The sequence below is a fragment of the Pteropus medius genome, unplaced genomic scaffold (assembly GCF_902729225.1).
Source record: "Pteropus medius unplaced genomic scaffold, Ma_sr-lr_union100, whole genome shotgun sequence".
NCBI classification, from domain to species: domain Eukaryota; kingdom Metazoa; phylum Chordata; class Mammalia; order Chiroptera; family Pteropodidae; genus Pteropus; species Pteropus medius.
Window position 1 is genome coordinate 7,318,840 of NW_024349804.1, and position 22,682 is coordinate 7,341,521.

The 22,682-nt window shown below is 34.5% G+C and overlaps 1 protein-coding gene across 1 annotated transcript in view; it reads left to right on the top strand.

Annotated features, from left to right (window-relative positions):
* FBXL5 (F-box and leucine rich repeat protein 5) overlaps window positions 1–22,682 on the top strand; it is a 32,685-nt gene that overhangs the window by 1,009 nt on the left and 8,994 nt on the right. Inside the window, exons 2-9 of the mRNA XM_039838160.1 lie at window positions 7,229–7,444; window positions 9,106–9,201; window positions 10,510–10,696; window positions 12,514–12,696; window positions 14,698–14,823; window positions 17,513–17,661; window positions 18,254–18,336; window positions 19,186–19,914. Coding sequence (XP_039694094.1) covers window positions 7,229–7,444; window positions 9,106–9,201; window positions 10,510–10,696; window positions 12,514–12,696; window positions 14,698–14,823; window positions 17,513–17,661; window positions 18,254–18,336; window positions 19,186–19,914 — 1,769 coding nt within the window. The remainder of the gene's footprint in view (window positions 1–7,228; window positions 7,445–9,105; window positions 9,202–10,509; window positions 10,697–12,513; window positions 12,697–14,697; window positions 14,824–17,512; window positions 17,662–18,253; window positions 18,337–19,185; window positions 19,915–22,682) is intronic.

The window sequence follows — 22,682 nt, forward strand, 5'->3', positions numbered from 1 at the left end:
ACATTTTTGTCATTTTGTGTTGGAGAAAGACCATATGGACAACCTGAAAACTCCAGGCAGTTCTGTTTTGTGTAGAAATGAACCAAATAAAAAACATGCAGACAACTATAGTTTAAGCACATAAATCAACTTTTACGAATTTTCAGAAATACACAACGTTAAGCAGAACAACTGTTAAGAGGGGTTCGTATAGCCCAGGGAGGCCTTTGGAGAATGCGCAGTGTGCTCCGCGTTAGGCCAGACCCAAAACCAACAATGTAACGCGCACCCACAACCATCCTTTCTCTCCCTCCATTTTGAAAATTAAAAAATACCTGATTCAGATGTAGGTTGAAACTTCAGGGCCTTCTAGGACAGTGGTCTTCAACCTTGGTTGCTCTTTAGAATCAATCACCCTAAGGCTGTTAAAAATCTGTATGCCCAAACCAGTAAAATCAGGATCTGGGAGGGTCATGTGCTGCTTAACTACTTTATGTCGTGGAGGAACCGCACACACGACCTATGTCTTTCCTAAGATTATAATGGAGCTGAGAAATTCCTATCGCTTAGTAACATAGCTCTAGTCTCCAATGCATTGCTCAAGTGTTTGTGGTGATGCTGGTGTAAACAAACTAAAAGGATAGCACGTACAGTTCTGTACAGTACATGGTACTTGATAAACGACTATGTTACTGGTTTATATATTTTCTAAACTATACTTTCTGTTTTGGAGTGCACTTTTTCTACTTATAAAAAAGTTTGCTGTAAAACTATGTCATCTTACGCTACATGTTGTTCGATGGCATTATTTTCTCTTGTGTTTGATTTAATCTTATGTTTTGTACTGTAACATGGTATGCTGGCTTACAGCCTAGGAGCAGTAGGCTATACCATATAGCCTATGTGCGTAGTAGGCTATATGGTATCAGGTTTGGGTAAGTATCTATGATATTTGCACAACAATGAAATCGCTTAATGATGAATTTCTCAGAACAGATCCCCCTCTTAAAGGGCACATGATTGTATACTTTAAAGCTCCTCAGGTTAGTCCATTGTGTAGCCAAGGATGAGAACCACTTATTCAAGAGAAGCATCGAGAATGGCAAGCCATTGGTTAAGCTGAGTAACCCTGAATTTTTGAGTTAACTTACTTTATTGCTTTTAGCTCCACTGGCTTTTGAACTTAAGTTATTCTGACAGTATCCTTTAATTGAAGCAAAGAAAAAAAAATAGGGAGTTTTCTTTCTTTCTTTATTTTTTCTTTCTTTTTTTTTCCCCCCCTTTTCTCAAAACCAAAAAGGGAAAGTTAGTGAGGACTAATGGAATCTGAAGTCTTCTGTTCATTTTAGATTTGGGGAGTTGTAGTCTGGGGATCTCCCGAAACTGTTATGGGAATTTTCATGCACAAACCTCCCTTGGAGGTTTGTGGCTTTCATTAGATTTTTAGATGATCGATATTCTACCAAAATAGTTAAGAATGACAGTTTTCTTTAGTTATGTACTAGAGTAAACAGCTTTACTTTAAATTTTGAAGAAGTCAGTCACCAATACTGTATATCATTACCTAGTGATTAAGAATATTAGAACAAATTTTGAAAATACAGTGCTGTTTTTAAAAACAATATTGGAGTCTCTAAGATTATTTTCAGTAGTTAAATGTTTCCCTCTTATAACTAGAAAGCATTTTCAATTTGACATAGCATAAGTGAGAACTAATTCTGAACTAATTAGATGTGGTTAATGAGATTTTTGTATATATTCATCAAGAAGATTAAGAGTCTAATTTTCTGAACTGTGGAGGTGATTTAGGAAAAAAAAACTGCATAGGAATTCTGCATCTGGATTTCTTCCTGATACCGATAGCTAATGGAGTCTCTCCTAGGACATCTTTGGGAGCTAGAGTGGAAAATGAATCTTTAATAATGGCCGAATAATGTCAAAGGACTACTTATTTTTATTAATATGTCACCTCAAGTTTTGCCTTCATCTCTTGGTTGTATGGATGAGGAATATCAAACCCAAACAGCCTGTAGTGAAACTTTACAAAATGAGAACTAGTTTTTATACTCAAACTAAAAAGGTAACAAATTATGTTATTTCACTGTATTCTAAATGTTGACTCTGAATGCCTAGCATTTATAAAGAAGTCACTTTTATTTCTAATATCGAACTTTTCAAGTATAATCCATTGTAGAAGCATGCATTTATTTACTAGCATCAACTCAGTCATTTAAATGCTCAGACTAGTTTACTTAGAATCGTTCTGAAATCGTAGGCCATTTTAAATGTTGCTGTATAATACCTGATTTAATACTTTGCTCATGGATTTCCTCTTACATTTATAAATGGCTTTATGGAAAGGTTTTTCATTGTTATCCAGACAACAGTCCTTTGAGGTAGGTAAAGACAGGGGTGGTTTCTGTTTTATACCTGGGACTCGTAGGCCTAGATTGGCTAGATCAGGTTTACATAAGCAGTTAGCGATAGATTCAGATGGAAACCCGTCAGAATCATGATTTCTAGTTTGATTTTCTTTGTTATGAAACCAGAGCAGTTTCTGATTTTTTTTTTTTTTTTTGGTGGCATTCTGTTATGAAATCTGTCTGCTAATTCATTGACCTTCCCAACTGGGATGGCTTCAGCGAACTTTCACATCGAATGACATCCTTTTTTCCAGTTTACTCCAGTTCCTCAGTCTTTCCTCTAATCCTCACATTTAATGGCATTCTGCCAGCGAACATTGAGTTTCTGCCCTGTAGTAGCTTGTGTTGGCGATGTGAGATGCGGTCCTTATTCTTAAGGAGTTTATCCTCTAACATTTGTGCTAGGATGGAAATCCAAATGTGGAATAGTGAGAGCCGAGGGAAGTGTATGATCGGCTGTACATTAAAGTGTTGGAACCAGTCTTAAAGTCTCTTTGAACTAGTTTCTGAGAACAAAGTAGGTGGTAGTTGTAAGGACGTGCATGGTACAGAGATTTTCCAGACTTACACGTAAACCAGTTATAAAAAATTGCAAGTGGTGGAGGCTTTATGGTGTGCCCAAGTTTTTCAGGTAAGGGTATTGAAAGTGCCATCTACTTTATCATTTTATAAAGAAAGGACATTTTACGACCAAAGTCCTAGGGAGGAAGTAAGTGCAGAATAATTTGAACAGATTGTTTTTTTTAGAAATTGAACAAATAAAGCTTTATGAAGAGTAGTTTAGGTTTCCTTGTTTTTCTATTTCTCTGCATACCTGTGAAAACTGTTATTAACTGGCTTTGGGAAGATTGGTTTATTGGAGGCTGTTAAATTGAGAGCTAGGAGAGGAAGGAAAAGGGAATTTAATGAGTTCTTACTACATGCTTACATTATTTCTTTTAATCCTCACAAGAGCCCTGTGAGACAAGTGTTATCCCTCGTTTAAAGATGAGGAAACGGACTTAGTGGTTAAGTAACTTACCCAACTCACTTAACTAGTAATTAGGGGAGCCTGGATTCTAACCTTAGGATTTTTCTTCCTTCTGACGCCTGTATGTTTTGCATTACCTTACTGGTGCTATATTACTAGCTGTAGGATTTTATGCAAAACATTTTACCTATGGGTCACAGTTTTTTCTGTCTGTAAAGTTTGACCAGAGATAGTTGGGTTTGACCAGGGATAGTTGAGTGTAAATCTCCCTCGATTAAACGAAAGCATTATCTGGCTGAGTAGACAAAAAGGAAACACTTATTTGGGATACTAATAGTGTTTGGGTTTTGTTATGCTGTTTTTCATATCAAGTTTAGAACTTATTAGCTAGTATTTAAGTGGCACACAACTTTTCAAATCACTTTGATGCCAGGCTGTAAGGTTTTAGCTTGTAGACTGTCTAAGATAGGAAGTCAGTTCTAAATTTTTAAAATATGGGAGATGTTACTATTTGTTGATTAATGTGTATTGCATTCTATATAGGTTCTTTATTGGATTTGCTGGACATCAGAATATACAAGTTTATAGGTCACATAGAAAAGTTTGTATCCTGATGTAGAACATTGTTTTTCAAAGTGTGTCCTGTGACCCTTTTGTGGGTTATCAAACCAGTTTTGTGGGCCAGAAACAGCATTAAAAAATGAAATGGAAAAGTGTTAGAGTACATCACAGGTTAGAGAGGGAAATATTGTTTGCTAAAACTTGTTTGAAATGTTTGTGGTGTGTGTCTAAATTGCACTGTATTTCATACTAACGATCATGGTTAAATATGTTTGAAAAACACCTCTTTAGAGCAGCATTTCTCAACCGCAGCACTAATGACTTTTTGGGCCAGTTGATTCTGTGTCGTGGGGGCTGTCCTGTGCACTGTAGGATGTTTAGTGTGATCTCTGACTTTCACCCACTAGATGTCAGTAGCACTTATGCAGTAGCGACAAGCAAAAATGTTTACAGACCTTGCCCATTTAGTTGGGGATTGCGGGGGCAAAATCAACTCCCTTGTGAATATTATTGCTTTAGAGCTGGCATTCTTTTTGACGATTTACTCTGCTGGATCTGAAAAGATAGCTTTGTGATTGGGACAAACATTGTATCTTGTGGAAGAACGGAAACTTAGAGTCATAGAGACCTGATCTCTTGTCAATCAAGTCTGTACGTTGAAATAACTTGGGAGAGGCAAATAATTTTTAAAAAACAATTCATATAAACAGATTTCATAAAAATTAAATTGTATATGCACTAATTATTCTTTTAATTGCTAAATTAACTGACTTTAGTATCAAGTTAAAAAATTTCTCTTTTCAAGTGGAGAAAAAAATTAGGTAGTATAAGTACTTCTGATGATAGTTTTATTTGCGCTAAATATAGAAATAACAGAAAAGCCTAAGTAAGGTTTATATATGTTATATTCTGTATTCTTTAAATATATTAACTTATTAAATCTTCATGAGAACGATGTTGTGGTAGTTAACATTATTAGCCGTATTTTACAGATGAGGAAACCGAGGTATAGAGCAATTTAATGACTTGCTGACAGACGTGGATTCCCACTTAAGTAATCTGGCTCCAGAGTCAGCTCTTACACCAGCTGTGCTGGATGGACTACACAGAACAGAGACTTTTTACACATTGGGTTTGGTTTTCAATCTGTTACATAAACCTGGGCTTTACCTTAGTTAATCATTAAATCTGAAAGATATTTTTAATAGTCCAGTGAGAAGGTATGCAAAATTTCCTGTATGTCTTTTAAGGTGTTATTTTCCTTAACTCACGTGAGGGCATTTTTTTCACTTTTTTGCCATGCTTTTGTTTTTCTTTTAAAAAATTTATAGCCGTTATTAATGTTTTCTTTTATTTCTACTGATTCTGTTTTAATTTTTAAAAATAAAATGACACGTGATAGTATTTGCTGAAATTAAGCAACAGTGAATTTTGTTGTGATCTTATGTGGCATTTCTTGGGATAAAATCAGTATTGGTTTAACCAGTTCATCTTGCCTGTTTTTGTATGGCTCAAGAGCAAAGAATGTTTTAACATTTTTAAATAGTTGGAGAAAATCAAAATAATAATATTTTATGAGGTGAAAATTCTATGAAAATCAAATTTTAGTGTCCATAAATAAAGTGTTATTGGAATACACTCATTCACATGATTACTTTTGTGTTCCAACTGAATTAAATACTTGGTATAGACAGTATGCCTTGTAAAACTAAAAATATTTACTGTCTAGCCCTTTTCAAAAAATGTTGCCAGTTCCTGTTCTAGATAATTTACTTATTTATTGTGATTACTGTTCATTGCCGTATTGCCCTTCACTGGAACGTAAGCTTCGTAAAGGCAGAGATGTCGTTTTTGTTCACCAATGTATTTCAAGTACCAGAAATGGTGCCTCGCTCATGATAGCTGCTCAGTAAATATATGACTAGAGTTAGACATGCAAGAACTTAGAAAAAATGAATGATTTGTTTTCAAAGTGTGATAGCTAACATTTATTAAGCTCATTCATTTTAATCTCACAAGTACCATGTGAAGAACAGGTGTTTTTATTTCCATTTAACACCAAGAAAAACCTAAGACATCGAGGGAGAGAACTTACCTAGGGTTACACAACTAAATAAATGGTAGACCTGGGATCTGATCTTAAGAGAATCTGACTCAGGTCTGGTTTTCTGTAAATGACTCTTAATACCTAATCCATACTTCCTTTTACGGAAGATGCTTAGTTCTGTTGTGTATAGTGGAATAATTTTGCTTTAGGAGTTAATCATCTTTTCTGATGCTTTGTCAAGAGCCTCCTATTTCATAAGAACAGGCAATTAAGACAGCTTAGACTGTGTTCCATTTTAGGAATACTAGATCAGACTTTACAAAGCGAGTCTAGGAAGTGTGGTGTTAGTAGCTTCTCCCCTTCTCTTGACTGCCTGTTGTTTCTAACCTAACCAGATTTTCCCCTTTAAAATGAATTTTGAAACTGGAATTGATATAATTGAAGGTAGATTTAATATGGCTGTGGAAGTAATGGAGGGTTTTAATAGTACTTTGAACTTGAACTTGAATCAAGTTTATAATATATGCTTTAAAAATGAGACTTTAATGTGTCATTAAATTAAAAAATTAAAATTATGTCAGAATAGTCATTTTCTCTTGAATAGTAGAATTAAAGAAAATGACAGTGTGTGTATAAATTAATTGATTTATTTCTTTCCTTCAAGTGCATTTACTTTCCACGTTGTACTCTTGCAGCTCTTCACTTCAGAAAAGTGCATGATTTCTTACATAAGCTGCTAAATGTTTTGTCCAGTTTTTTTAAAATTAGTTCACCTAAAAATATCTAATAGTGTTCTAATAGCTCAATATTTTAGAATTATTTTTTGAATAGAGCAGACTCATCTTGATATTAAAGTTTAAACAAACTATAATGGAATATTTTTGAATTGTGTACTTTTTAAAAGTAGTATAATAACATGAAGAACATTTTAAACAAAGAAAAGCACTTACCACATTCTAAAAGAATGATTTTTTTGCATAGTTATTACAATATTGACTACATTTCCTGTGCTATACTTTACGCAATTATTTTAATGTTTCGATATGACTTTGTGGCGTATCTGTATTAAGGATGTATTTGTACGAATGGAATTTTATTTAAAGAAACTTTAAATTTAACTTAAGTACTTTAACCAGTATAAGGGAGATGTTTGGCCGTGTACAAACTAAATGCATTTAAATATTTCTTGTTGGTGCATAGTTACATGTACTTATTATGCCTTTCTTTTTACTTTAAATTTTTATTCAGCTTTCTAAGACCAACTTTTCCAACAACAATGATTTCCGTGCTCTTCTGCAGTCTCTGTATGCTACTTTTAAGGAGTTCAAAATGCATGAGCAGATTGAAAACGAATACATTATTGGTTTGCTTCAGCAACGCAGCCGGACCATCTATAATGTACATTCTGACAACAAACTCTCTGAGATGCTTAGCCTCTTTGAAAAGGGACTGAAGAATGTTAAGGTGAGTTGCACAAATAGGTATTTAGCTATCACAACTTGTGTCATCTTCTGGTATGTCATCGGCAAAGCTTGTTTATAAGTTGTATTTTAAAATTGAATGTTAGTTAAAATGTTCGCTATATTTTCTTTTTCCATATTTTAGGGTAAAGCGTTGGTTAAATAGGGTAATTTTAAATTGTATAACAAAGTTATTTTTGAGTATAGTTTAGCATAACGATATAGAGAGATTTTCCTATTAATTATATTTACATATTATAGGATATTTGAAATTTGGTCTTTGTTTATCCCCCTTCTGGCTTGGTGAAGCATAGACTTAAGTTGCAACTCTTTTAGACCACCATGCATCTGCCACTTACAGAGTTGTGTTCTAGAGAGAATATTCTGCAGTAGGGAAGAGGATGGCTTGAAGGGAAAGAAAAGACTCCAGCAGGAAGATTGTTACAACAAAATATTGTGGTAGTGTCTGGAAGAACACACAGTCGCCACATGGTGGGGAGGTGGGAGATGGGTAGTGGAGGGTACTGGGTAGAGATCTTGGGAGATTTAGTTTTTATTGAATACTCTTTTATACTCAGTGAACTTTATGTTACGTTCATGTGTTACTTGTTCAATAAAGCGATGAAGATCTGAACTAAAGTATAAAGTAGTGACTGGTGGAGATAGAGGGGAGGGAACAGACTCGGAGAATTATGTAGGACGTATAAAATTGATGGGATGAAGTACTTGCATAAAAGTTAGAAGGAATGGAGAAAGAGAAAAGAAATAAGAATGATAATTGAATCTGACTTATGGAGAATGTAGAAGATACTTGGGAAATAAAAAGATCCATTATGGACAGGTCGGGTTTGAACTGCTTGTGCAATCCAGATGGGTATTTATTAATAGGAGGCATAGATGGGTCAGGGTCAGAAAGGTGATTCGGTTTGTAAAAGTTGATAATTATTAGCATGTAAGAGGGAAGGGAAACCACTGGGTATGCTTGTAAAATCTTAAGAGAATAGGACATTGGATAGAATATTGAGAAGCACTTGAATAAATTAGTCCAGAAGGAGGAGATTAGAGAGGACTCAGCAGGAATAAAATATTCCCACATTTAAAAAGTTTTATTATTTTGTAAATATTCCACACATTTTAAGTTTAGAGGGCTGATGTATAAGTGGTGGATAAGTTGCCGAGAAATGTGATCTTAGTTTACATGAGGAAGAACTTTTTAGCTGTTGTCGAGACTTAGAATCTTTACTTCAAGATGTAGTGAACTCCTTGCCTTTAGTAACTGATACCTGGTCTTTAGAAGCGTATATGGTCTTCTGTAGGATAATGTAACAGATGTTCTGAATTGCGTAGATGACTTTAAAGGGATTCTGTAATGATAGAGTCCAGTAGGCTCTTGAAGACTGCTTGGAGATATGCTTGCTATTTTTAGACTTTATATGACATTTTAAAAAAGAAGTATGAGATGCCATTACTAAAGGAATTCAGGATTCCTTTAAAAGATCTTACGGGCACCTTGTAGACTTAGAACAGTACAGAAAACACTTTGCTACTTGTCAGGCTATATTTTTTAAGGTTTTATGTTGCATTTTAAACTGACTTCCTATGATCAGGTACAATGTAAATAATGGAGCATAACTTTCATAGAAGACAAACTTTTTTTGTTTCTAGAATGAATATGAGCAGTTAAATTACGCAAAACAGCTAAAAGAGAGACTGGAGGCTTTTACAAGAGATTTTCTTCCTCATATGAAAGAAGAAGAGGAGGTAAGCATAATTTTTTTCTTGTGATTTTGATTTATGAAAGTTTAAAAACATTATTTTTCCTTTAATTCTTCAAAATAATTCATGGAAGCCTCGTTTACTTTAGGAAATGAAGAAAAGTCCAAGAAAAAAACCAATAAATTTGTTCCCTCGTAGAGGTGTTGTGGCTTTTCATGGATTTTAATTCATTTATTCAATAAATATTTTCTTATGCAGATTACACTGTATTGATGTTAATAATTTTATATGCCACCCTAATGTATTTTCAGAACCTTTAGAGGATTCTTTAAACTTTTTCTGTATTTTCATGCTAAGTTTGAAGACTTTTTAGTGTTCTTTTTTTAGTAGTGGATTTTAGTAATTAAATGGTGGTATTAAAATGATCAGTCTTATGCCTAGTACACATGTATCAGGATATCACTAACTGAATGAGCAAAATATTTTCCCATTCTCTTCATTCTCTAAAGTAGAATGCATATCAGGGTAAGGAATAGAGAAAATATTTTATGAGGAACTCTGTACTTGTTCAGCTGTAAACCAGTTATTATAGTGATTCTCAATTGTAGCTTCACCTTATAATTAGGTTATATTTAAAAAACAAAAACAAAAACAAAACACTTTTAAGCCCTTTTTAGACCAGTTAAATCAGTAGGGAGATCCTGATATGGGTATATTTTAAAGGCTTCCCAGGTTACTGTAACAAGCATTCAGCATTGGAACTGCTGAGTTACCAGAGCAGTGTTCCTTGTGATGCACATCAAAATTATCCATGGAACCGTAAAAAAAATACAAAAGCTCCACCTCTATAGGTTCTAATTCTATACGCTGGAAGTTGGGACTAAGCTTGTGTTTTGAAGAGGAAATCTCGTAGGTCATTTTGAGTAGTCAAAGGTCTCAGTAGAGCTCTGATTTTTTAGGGTTTCGATACGCTGCGTACCATTCTCATAGGATTTAGAGGCCGTTTGAGCAGAGGTCAGTTACTGTTGTAACAAAAGGCAGTTAACTGACCTAACTGTCCAACCGTAAGAGAACGATCAAGAGCGTTTGACAAGCTCTCTATAGGAAGACCTTTGGGTTTTGATGCTTTGAAGTTATTTAGGATTGACTTATCGGCCAGAGAATTCATTGAGAGAAAGATCTTTTTGGTGATAATCTTTTCATAATTTGGTTAAACTCAGTGGTAACATAAAACTTTTATCACTTTGAAATAGGTAGTCATAATACTGGACTTGAGTCATTAATAATTTAAAAGGTATAGAGTAAAACAAGTTAATTTAGCATCTTTCCTTATGACCTTTTTATTTAATTTAGGTATTTCAGCCCATGTTAATGGAATATTTTACCTATGAAGAGCTTAAGGATATTAAAAAGAAAGTGATTGCACAGCATTGCTCTCAGAAGGATACTGCGGAACTCCTCAGAGGTTTGAGCCTCTGGAATCAAGCTGAGGAGAGACAGAAGTTTTTTAAATATTCTGTGGATGAAAAGTCAGATAAAGGTGAGATGCCTATGCTCAGATAGTGAATGAGTTATTAATTCCAAGGCATTTTGTTTCTTGTTGCTTTGAACTTTAGGTTTCGTTTGAGGAATAATTTAAGCCATTTATTTTCAAGTATAAATTTAATTGAAGACAGTAGCTTCTATCCAAGAATTTAGTGTTATAATTTAAAATCTCATATGGTTGGGCTATATGCAGTCCAGTGTTCCTTGAAGGAATTTATATGCACACGTAATAATAATAATTATTGGCTGCTCAGAATTATTGAAAACTACCATTTACATAACACCTTTGCAGTATTATCCAGCTTTTTGAGCTTTGTTGACCATAGTGGCGGCTTTTATCCTTCCTCGTTTTTTTCATCAGTTTTCAAAATCGGTTATATTTTTTACTCCTTCCCTTCCCGTGTGTCATTCTCTTCGTTTATATCCAGTAATACACAGGAGAGTGAATATATGAGGCATAGTTTTTCTATGTACACTTACTTTGTGAAAACAAATGAGAAATGCAAATAAAATATGCCTGATTTTTTTCTTAAAAAGACGACTTTCTCATTATTATTCTTATTTATCTTCAATAGCTTTGCCTTTTAAAACGTGATTAAAGAAAATTGGCATCCTTAGGCTAGTAAAAATTCCTTTGCTGCTTCTGTATGGGCAATAGCAGTGACACTTAAAATGGCTTAAAATTCTTTGAAATTGTTCCTTTTCTCTTATTTTTATTTAACAAAGTAAGTGAGATGCATGTTGAAACAAAGACGTTTTTATAGGTTAAGCTGTAATTAAACCCATAAAGCTTCTGTGCTTCACTCTGAGATTCAACTTGTGCCTCAGACACCAAGCCAAGACCTGTTGTGTCTGGTTTAATTGTAATATAACATGGGATTTAAAAGCATCATCCTTATTACATTTAATTTTCTCATTTCTTCAAAGCAAATTATAGCTGTATTATTTTTAAAATATTTGCCATTAAAAAGGGTTAGGCTAAAATAATTTGATCATAGCATTTCTGTATTTAAGTTGCTTTGTGAAGACAAATCAGATACACAAGTTCTCATATTCTTTGTAGCACTTTAATGATGACTCTTATATTTTATGTTCTTTATTGTGTACCTTATTTGCATTTTTCTTTCCGAAAATTGCTACCGAAGTGATACATTATAGGAAATTAGACATCTAATGACTTTTTTCCTAGAATAGTTGCTGATGAAAGATTCTAAATAAATGTATACCAGCATTAGAAATCTTTATATTGTCTCAAATGGCTCATAAATAGTATATAAATAGGTTAGGGTACCTGTAGGTTAAAGAATTCGAATTTCACAGACCTCATATGAAATGTGAAAATCAAAGAGGGAACACAAGGAAGATAGAGGAGTCAATGCATGAATAGAAAACGTGAGATTCGTGTGTCATTAAAATGCCTTGGAGATCTCATAATCTGGCTGACTCTACCCTTGTTGATTTAAAGCTGTATAACCTGTTGGGTTCCTTTTTCAAATGATGCTTCTTATGCTACAAAGTGAGTATTATTTTTCCTGTGACGCCTCTGTAAGAGGAAGTCAATTCTGTGTTCGTTAGTGTAGCTCCTACTGATGAAGTATGATTTGGGCCAAGATAGTTTTAACCCTACGGGTTCTTAACAAGTTTAACATCCCCATGTTACCTCTAATCCACGTTGTTTCCTTTCCACGTCTCGCAAGCTGGAAGGAGTGGATTTTAGGCACTGGATTTTATTTATAGAAATGTGATTGTAATTTCTTATGGCATTTGCTCTCATAGCCTTTAATGTTAAAGTTTTACTTTTTTTTATTTCAGAAACGGATGTGTCAGAACAATCCACAGGTATAACCCACCTTCCTCCTGAGGTAATGCTGTCAATATTCAGTTATCTCAATCCTCAGGAATTATGTCGCTGCAGTCAAGTGAGTACTAAGTGGTCTCAGCTGGCAAAAACTGGATCGCTCTGGAAACATCTCTACCCTGTTCACTGGGCCAGAGGTAGGCAATGAGATTCTAGTTGTTTAAAAATATTTCACTCTGATTTTGAGATGGATATTCATAAACATTAATAAGCAAGGTCAGGGAGGGAAACTTTCATAGTTAGATTATGTATTCTTTGTATGCATCATTGAAAAGCTAGCAATGCTGAAATATTCATGGCTTTATTATGTGATGTGTGCAGTTTTCTTTAAAATAATCAGGAAAAAATGGTTGGGGGAGAGAATGCAGAATAATTGGCAAAATGTTGATAATTGTTGAAGATAGGTGATGAGCACATGGGTATTCACTGTGCCACTTTTTAGATGCTATTCCTACTTTTGACTGTGTTTGGAATTTTCCATAACAAAAAGATAGAAATAAAATTAATAGGTTGTCAGAGCAACTCTAAATACTTAGATTGAGTATTAAAAAAATACAGAATAAATTAATTATAAAATTTAAAGATGAGGTACTATTTATGCCCCTTTTTGGTAGTGGCTTGAAATAACTGAATCTGTTTTTGTCTTTAGCATATTTTTTTGTGATTAGTAATGCTTCATTCTATAAATCGAAATTTCATGTTAACTTCATGTGGTAAGTTACTTTTACATGTGAACAATTAAAGAAAATTTTCTTTTCATGAGCATATAATGTAGTAATGGGATAAATACAGCTAATATTACATATATTGTTCTGTCACTGAATTAAAATAATTTCTTCTAGGTGAGTATTAACCTGAAGTTCACATAGTTTTTTTTAGTTTTCTATAATTTGTTACTTCGACATGGAAATTTATATTTCCCACAAAATTAAATTATGACTGATTTTAAAAGCTTCATTTTTTCCATTAATATGTAGCACTTTAACATAAGCTATTACTAAATATTTGATTTTTTTTTAGTGAAGCTATTTTGAGTTTTGGGTAGACAATATACAAATGATTAGAATTACTATTTTTATGTGGAATAAGTTTTTCTGTTAGTTGTAGTATAATGAATTACTAAATGAAAGTCCAGGCGAATGTAGACATTTTAAATATTTTTTTGTTTAGCTATATTTTTAATTAATGAAGAATTATTGGGAATAAATGCATAATGTAGGTATTTGATAGAGATCAAATGTGGTATGCTGTGCTAGACGTCTGCAGAATTAACTGGATCTTACAATGCTGCCTTTTTTCTGTTTCAATATGTTTAAAAAGGTCTGATAAAAATGTTTTTTATTTATTGTTATTTATTTGTAGTATTTGTTTCCAGTGGTTTTCATTCAGAATTGATTTTATCCACCGCCCCCCGCCCCCAGCAAGGGACATTTGGAAATGTCTGTGGAGGCATTTTTGTTTGTCCAGTCTGGGGATTGTATACACTGGACTCAGTGGGTAGAGGTCAAGGTTGCGGCTGAACGCCCTATGATGCACAGGATGGGCCTCCCACAACAAAGAACTACCCAGCCCAGAATATCAGTAGTGTATAGGCTGAGAAACGCTAATTAAGATGTAATGCTGGGAGTTCAGTAAATTAATTCTGCATTGTCTCTCACTTCACAGTCATATAATTTATTTGCACTCTATTCTCCAGGATCTTTAAGGTTTAGTTTTACCTTAATATTTCCCTTTGACCTCTGTTCTCATCTACTTCTGAATTGCTGTCTAACTCACTGTTCAGCTGAAAGTCTTGCTTCCTTTCGTTCATTAGCCATCATCATAATGGGGGTATTGCTGGAGCCAGTGTGAGGCCACAGTAGGGGAAAAAGGTTAGGTTGTTTTCAGTGTTTTCTAAAACTGCATGTAAAACCATTGATAATTATTTTTCATAGTTCTTTTTAGTATGTCTGAAATGGAATTCCTTGCTTATTTAAGCGTAATCTTTTTTAACCACAGTTGACTGTTTCTAACAGTAGCTAGCCCATTGCCTAGGGTTCAACTTTTTCTGTGTGCAGATACTTTTATTATAAATAGTCTGTTTTTTATGTAATGGTGGTCAGTCTAATCTTATTTTGTTCTGTTTGTTTGCCGAGTAGGTGACTGGTATAGTGGCCCTGCAACCGAACTTGATACCGAACCTGATGAGGAATGGGTGAAAAATAGAAAAGATGAAAGTCGTGCTTTTCAGGAATGGGATGAAGATGCCGACATAGATGAATCTGGTAAGCCGTGTTTGGGATTCAAGTTATGGCACGGTGCTTTAATAAACAATGTCCTATTTAATAAGTACACTTAGGTGTTAGGATTTATGTCATTTGTGCTTTCTAAAGATATTGACGTTTTTAAGCCTACTACTTTTTAAAATTTGGAGATAAATCAGCAAATTTAAAATGTATTCTGTTTAAAGTAATTTTTAAATGTGTATGAGGTTGTTTCCCATGTTTTTATATTTAAATACTTTAAAAAATCAGAAAATGATAGCTTTTTTCTTATTGAAATAAAGTACATTCGTTACGTACAGCGCTTTGCAGTTTACAGTGTGTTTTTTAGAGCCATTTCATTCGTTCAGTTCAGTGGTATTTATTGAGACATATGTGGCCCACAGGAAGGAGCATGAAACTGTTGAATCCATTTATTCACTTGCCTCACATGGTTGTTGTAGAATTAGAAATAACACATATGAAAATTCTTTGCAAATGGTAAGGATTTATAAAAACTAGGGTAGCCATCCTTTAAGCATTGTGGGAGAATTCAAGGGTAAATAAGACTTTTTCTCCACCCTTGAACTCACGGGTGAAAATTTGGAATCACAATCCTTAATTCAAAAGTACATAATCAAAAATGAGTTTTAATAGAGATGCAGAAAGATACTATTTGGGAATATGGAGGAGGAAGATATAAAGTTTGTCCTTAATATTGTTCAGATAATAATTACTAGAAGATGATAAAATAGTAACAAAAATTAACAGATAAAATGTTCTTGTACTTAGTAAAACTGAACCTATAGGGAATTTTTGTTTATAAGTTATCCACTAAAAAAATAGTAAGGTGGTCTGGCAAAGTAAAGACTATAAATATAAAGATTATTCTTTCAGCAGCAAGTTTATTTTTACGAAATGAAGGTGCCACATCTTGGTATAGTTTTGAACCTTTGGAAGGTGCTATATAAGGAAGAAAGAGATTTGTCCCAGTTAGATTTGATGATGGGCTTGCCCTGTGGCAGGCACTTTTTGGACAGGATGTTAATAATGAAAAAAAAAATGTGAGGAAAAAAATCCCTGGCCTTGTTTAGCTTAAAATCTGGAGAAGGTAGGCAGACAATAAACGGGCAAAATATATACAATATTAGATAGTGTCAAGTGCTGTGGACAAAAATAAAGAAGGGAGGTGCCAGAAAGAGAGGAAGGAAGTTATGATTTTAAATAAAGAGATTAGTTAAGGTCCCTTAGAAATTTGAGCAAATACTTCAAGGAGGTAAGGTCTTTACTCAGATGTCACCTTAGGGAAGACTTGATTTATCCATTCTAGAAAATTAATTTATGATGCCCATGTTGAGTTTTCAAGGCTTTACCAAACTTAGTGCATTTGTCTCAACCCTTGAAGACAGCTAAAGAGAAGGCCGTCGTTTTCCTCCCTGTTGAAAGGGAAAGGCTAAGGCTGTGGTGATTAAGCCTCTCTGAGGTGATATATCTGTTCAGTGTGTAGTGGATCTAGGACTGAGCTTTGGCCCTGCCTTGTTTTAGTGTTTTTCCAGCTTAGCTGTCTTTGCTAGTCCTGCAGAGAAGTTATTGTATGTTATTGTTCTTCAGAGGATGTTTGTTTATTTATTTTTTTTTAAGATTTCACAGTAAACATACATTTAGATAAGGAGGGCCACAGAAACCAGAATCATTTGGGAATAAAATTAGAGTAGAATAAATAGAGTTAACTAGAAGTTATATTTATGCCTATATTTTATGCATGTTTGGCTAAAGGAGGAATTTAGGATAATATCTGTAAACATGGAACCACTGGTTACAAATTCAGAATTAGTTTTTCTAGTTTTATTCCTTTTGCCCAGCTACATTTTTTTTTTTTATTTTAATATGACTTCCGTAACTTATTCTGTTAAACTGTTTTATGTTTAGAGACATTCAGGTTAGGTCTTCAGGTAAGCATAACAATAATGGAACCCCGAGAAAGGTGACAAAATTACTAGTTTATTCTTTTTAATGTATTTAGTGTGTTTTTTTCTTTATATTGAATTGGAGTTTGTAGGGTTCTTTTTCATTGTTGTGCTTGTTGTAACAGTAGTGCATCCTATTGTAAATATTCAAGTTCTGTAGAAATTATTAAGCTAAAAGCAAAAGCCATGCTGATTTTTAACTTCTTAAAAATTCTAAGGTACTTTCTTTTGCTTGATTCATTATGACCAGGACATCTTAATTGTTTCTGATCTCTTCTAGCTCTTTCTCTCTTTTATTTAGGTAAAATAATGAATGTTATGTTTATTATGGCTCATTTTTCTTTCGATGTCCTCTATTCTCTTGAATAACTCCTGCTGTTCTTCAGGTATTCACAGTTTTTTTTCCAAAACCATTTTCAGTACCTGAAACTGGAGTTATTTTTAACTTTCCTCTGCTACCAATCTCGATATGAAAATCACCTTCAACCTTGAAGTATATGAAAAAAATTTATCATTTTTATTCTCATTGTAAACTTTTTTCCCCTTCTGCCTCTTTTTAGTTGATGCCAGACCTGCTAAATGTTAAGTCCTGGAGAGTGAGACCTTGTCTATTTGACTTGCTTTGCATACATAAGAGAGTTTAAGGATAGCAAAAAGTGTTTCATATTTAATAATTTGGTGATTCCTTGCGTAGCCTAATTATAATTAGTGTAGCAAGTTCTTAGACTTTTGAATTCATTTTACAGAAGAGACTGCAGAGGAATCGATTGCTATCAGCATTGCACAAATGGAAAAACGTTTACTCCATGGCTTAATTCATAATGTTCTGCCATATGTTGGTACTTCTGTAAAAACTTTAGTATTAGCATACAGCTCTGCAGTTTCCAGCAAAATGGTATGTATAAATTATCACTACTTTGAGTATTAATAAAAAGTAGCAATGATCTAAATTTGATTTCCTTATTCCTGAGTTTAATTAAGGAAAAAAAAAAACCTTTACCCATGAGAGTTCCTTCCCCAGGGGTAGGCATATACTGTTGATTTTCATATTATTTCATTTCAATTCTCACAGTAATCTTTGTACATAGATACCATTGTCTACACACTATAGAAAAGGATACAGTTCAGTTTTGCAGATGTTAAATGATGAAGCCCAGCTTTTTATAATTCTTTATACTATATGATACGTGGTGAGATGGGCAAGTGAGATTAAATCTCTGCTTTATAAAAATGTATCTTGTGACGTCCCACATCAGAATCTCCTTGGGTGTTCCTGATAAATGTAAATATCCTGGGTCTAATCTCACAATTACTAAAGCAGATTCTCTGGAGTTCGAGCCCAGAATATATATTGGTAATGCAGATTTGAAGTGATTTTTACATGTACAGAAGTTTGAAAACTGCTGGATTGTATTATTTACTAAACGGTCTCTGTCTTGTCTAACTAAAAGTCTGTAAGCTTCACAGTAATTTTTTTCCCCCCTTAGGTTAGGCAGATTTTGGAGCTTTGTCCTAATCTGGAGCATCTGGATCTTACCCAAACTGATATTTCAGATTCTGCGTTTGACAGGTCAGTTATTTTTGAATATTTAAATATGATGTCTAACTGCGAATCAGTAGAATGGTTTCTCACTTGCATAGTTGTAATTTGATTGTACTGTTATTTTTTAATGTTAAATCTTAGACGGGTATGACTCTAACTCGATAGCACCATCCAGTCCATAGGTCCCTGCTGATCCCAAACTCCAATCTGTAACATCTTTTCATCATTATAATCCTACACCGTGTCTAGGCCTTTGAGCCTTGCTGTGCAACCATGTAGATTGGCACGAATGTTTTTAAGAAGTTTACAGTTTCATTCGGGTTCCAAGTACCATTTGGCAAAGCTCCCTGTTATATTCTTCATCTTTATTCTGAAGCTGGGTACACTCTTCACAGATTTTATTTCTTTGGATGTCACCAATTTTCTTCCTACTCCACCTCACTCTTCTCTTTTTCACCCTAGTGTTTGTATCAGCACCTCTCTTCCCGTTTCTGAGGGAGAGGTGTCCCCTTCTCTGGCTAAGACTCACCTCTGCCAATTCCTAGAGCTTGTTTCCTCTGGTTCTTCCTCTGTTGACGACTAGTTACTCTCTTCCTTTCATGTGTGTACAGCTTTTCCTCTGCTGGTTACTTTTTAGCAAAGTAAACTAAGTCTTCTCCTTTCCTACGCTTTTGGGTTAGCAGCCTCTTAGTCCCTAATCACTCTTACGTGCTTTTGTATCTCTGACATCTAAAGTAGTGCCTGACTATATGTATTCAGTAAATGTTTGATTGATTACATTAGATTTAAAAATCTTTGTTTAGTTTCCATATAATCAAATGCTTTTGAAGAATTTTAACAATATCCACTAATAGTCTTGTTACCTCTGAATTACAGTTGGTCTTGGCTTGGTTGCTGCCAGAGTCTTCGGCATCTTGATCTGTCCGGATGTGAAAAAATCACAGATGTGGCTCTAGAGAAGATTTCTAGAGCTCTTGGAATTCTGACATCTCATCAGAGTGACCTTTTGAAAACTTCTGCAAGCAAAATTACTTTGACTACATGGAAAAATAAAGACATTACCATGCAGTCCAGCAAGCACTATGCTTGTCTGCATGATTTAACTAACAAGGGCATCGGAGAAGAAATAGATAATGAACATCCCTGGACTAAACCTGTATCTTCTGAAGATTTCACTTCTCCTTATGTGTGGATGCTAGATGCCGAAGATCTGGCCGATATTGAAGATGCGGTAGAATGGAGACATAGAAATGTTGAAAGTCTCTGTGTAATGGAAACAGCAACCAATTTAAACTGTTCTTCCTCTGGTGGTTACAGTAAGGACATGGTTGGACTAAGGACTAGCGTCTGCTGGCAGCAGCATTGTGCTTCTCCAGCCTTTGCGTACTGTGGTCATTCGTTTTGCTGTACAGGAACAGCTCTAAGAACTATGTCAGCACTCCCAGAGTCTTCTGCATTGTGTAGAAAAGCATCAAGGACTAGACTGCTTAGGGAAAAAGACTTGTTACTTTACTCTGGGAGTGAAAAATCTGAACAAGAGACTGGCCGTGTGCTCCTGTTTCTCAGTTTGTCCGGATGTTATCAGATCACAGACCATGGTCTCAGGTAAGTAATCAGCTGTAGAGTATTTGGACATGCACATGTTCTCATTCTCAGTGGAATATAAAAATTTGAATCTAAGTCATGCCTTTTAGCTTGTTTAACCAAAAAAGTTAACCAAGATTTGTCCTACTTCAAAGTGGTGGCACAGTGTAATTTCAGCATGAAGTGTCATTTCAGTTCAAATAGTATGTGATATATGGAAAAACATAAATACAAAAGTTTAATAAATGTTTAGCAAATGTCTACAACACATTTTCTAAAGTACTTTAGTGGATGTAAAGATGAATAAGATTAAGAACTTTCACCCTCAAACACTTCTAATAGAGAAGAAAATATGTATACCATATCCTGTGGCTGTGTATTATTTGCGTACATTCTTTAGGAGATTTTGAATAAAGATTCTGTGGGAATCAGAGAAGTGAGAGACCTCGCATCCAATTGCGGTAAACGATCAGAAAATTTAATGAATAAATGGCACTGAATTGAGCCTTGAGGATGAGATTTTGATAGGTGACAGAAAAGACTGTCCCACGCAGTGGGATCACTGAGCACACAGGACAGCACTGTTGGACCTACCGTCAGGTCACTTGTTATGGTTGTTTTCGGCATTTATAATAAGCAGTAATTACTTTATTATCTTCGATATGAGCCTTTGGAGATTGAGTATATGTTTTCTGTTTTACTTTGTAATAGATTTATTTACTTATTTATTTTTTACCTTGTAATACATTTGAATTTTACTTAGGGCTCTTTCATAATGAGGTAACAGACATGCTAAACAGTGACAATTCATCCAGCGCACATTCTAAAACTTCTTCTTTTTAAGTATGATCTTTTGCAGATTAAATTGAACTCAATGGGCAAATGTTCAAAGGAGACTTGGCACTGCAGTCTGGTTGTAGTGAAGGATATGTATTGGGGGGGAATAGTGAGAGAGAAGCCATGACAGAGTTTGAATTCAGGGCACAATTCATTTAGAGGATGGGGGACACATAGGAACTGTGTTATCTGATATTATTTGAACTGGTAGATAATCAGAAAGGTTGCAATCTGAGTGCTTATGGTCTCTGTTTCATCAGGTTATCTTTAAGGAATCTTTCTGAATCGTTTGGGTATTTATTGGGCTCCTCCTATGTGACTCATCCTGTTCTAATTACTAGGGAGCCAGAGTATAAGACAAATTTCCTGCTTTCATAGACTTTATCATCTAATGGTAGAAATAGTAAACATAAAATAGCAAATTGAATGTTCTGAAGACAAGGACAGTAGGGTTACAGGATAGAGAGTACTGAGAATCCTTCTTCATATTTGATGGGCATGAAAGGCCTTGAAAGGAAGCGTTTTTTGAGTAGATTAGAATGAAGATAGAGAGTAAACTTTGTGTGCATTTCCTGGGAAAGAAACTAAAGAAATAGAAAATACCAATTTGATACTTAGAAACAATTTTTTGCATTCATTATGTTGGCCTAAAAAGTTTTTCAATTAACCAGTTACACGACTAAATACAACCCATGTCAATAGGTTAGAGAACAAATATAGTCCATGCAAACATTCAGATGGTCTGTGGGAACGGAAGTGCTAGCTGGGAGCAACCATTGTCCCTTCTGCATTAGTCATTATGTTTTATTCAGGGATGACTAGTATGAGTTTTGGCAAGTTGGTTTCATGGGGCTTGTTAAAAGCATTGACTACAAATTTAGGTGGAAAACCAAAGTTTCGAACTAAATCAAAGCCATAAGGAACAGATAGTGTCATGTGTGTCTTAATGTAGCATTTTAAGGTCTTCATAGGAATGAAATGAAATGAAATAAACCTTGGCTGTCATTGAATAAAAACCTCTTATGTGAATCTTTAACCTTCTTTCGTCTGCATACGCTCGAAGAAGTCCCTTTTCTTTCTTCAGAACAGGTAACTGTTTAGTTTTTTATAGTAATAGTATATATTAGCTGATGCAAAGTTTTTTTTTTTTTTTTAAATCCAGTCCAACATTCTGCTATGTAATTGATCTGTTTAGATCATTTACATTTTTAATGTAATTATTGATATGGTTAAATTGATGCCTGCCATCTTGCTATTTGTTTTTCCCTTGTTTCTTTATTCGTGTTTTGTCTCTTTCTGATGTCTTTTGGACTTATTAGGTACTTTTTAGTGTCTATTTTATCTGCCATATTTGCTAGTACCTCATTGGTTTAGTGTTTACTTCGGGGTTTGTGTGCATCTTTTAAAAAATTGTGGTAAAATATACACATCATAAATGGTTGTCCAATCTGGGGAATTATGTACACTTCCTCATATCCTCACCTGTGACAAAAAAGACAACAGTTAAACACATAACTTACGAACTTTACACCTACACACACCCTCTGGCTATGCTCGGCCTGTTTCTCTAAGATCGTTTTTCTCGTCTTTAAACACGTTGCATTTTCTCTCTCTGTAACGTTCGTTTGTTGATGACTTCTGTTTGTTTCTTCTCTTACAGTTTTAATGTTAATAAAAGCTATACCGGACAACCCACATGGGCACCCCTCACTTGCCCCAGCCCACGCCCTTCTGTATATTTCCACAAGTACATTTATCATATGGTGTTATAATTGCTTATTTACTTTTGATTAGTTTGATTTCCCACTCAGCTCAGTGAGGCCATTGAGTTTACAAATGATTTGTGTACTTAAAGTATACTTGCGACATGAAGTTTTATATTCCATGCAATCTGTCCTCAGTGTGCTGAAAAATTTTAGGTTTTAGGTTTTAGAGCATGAAAGCAATCTCTG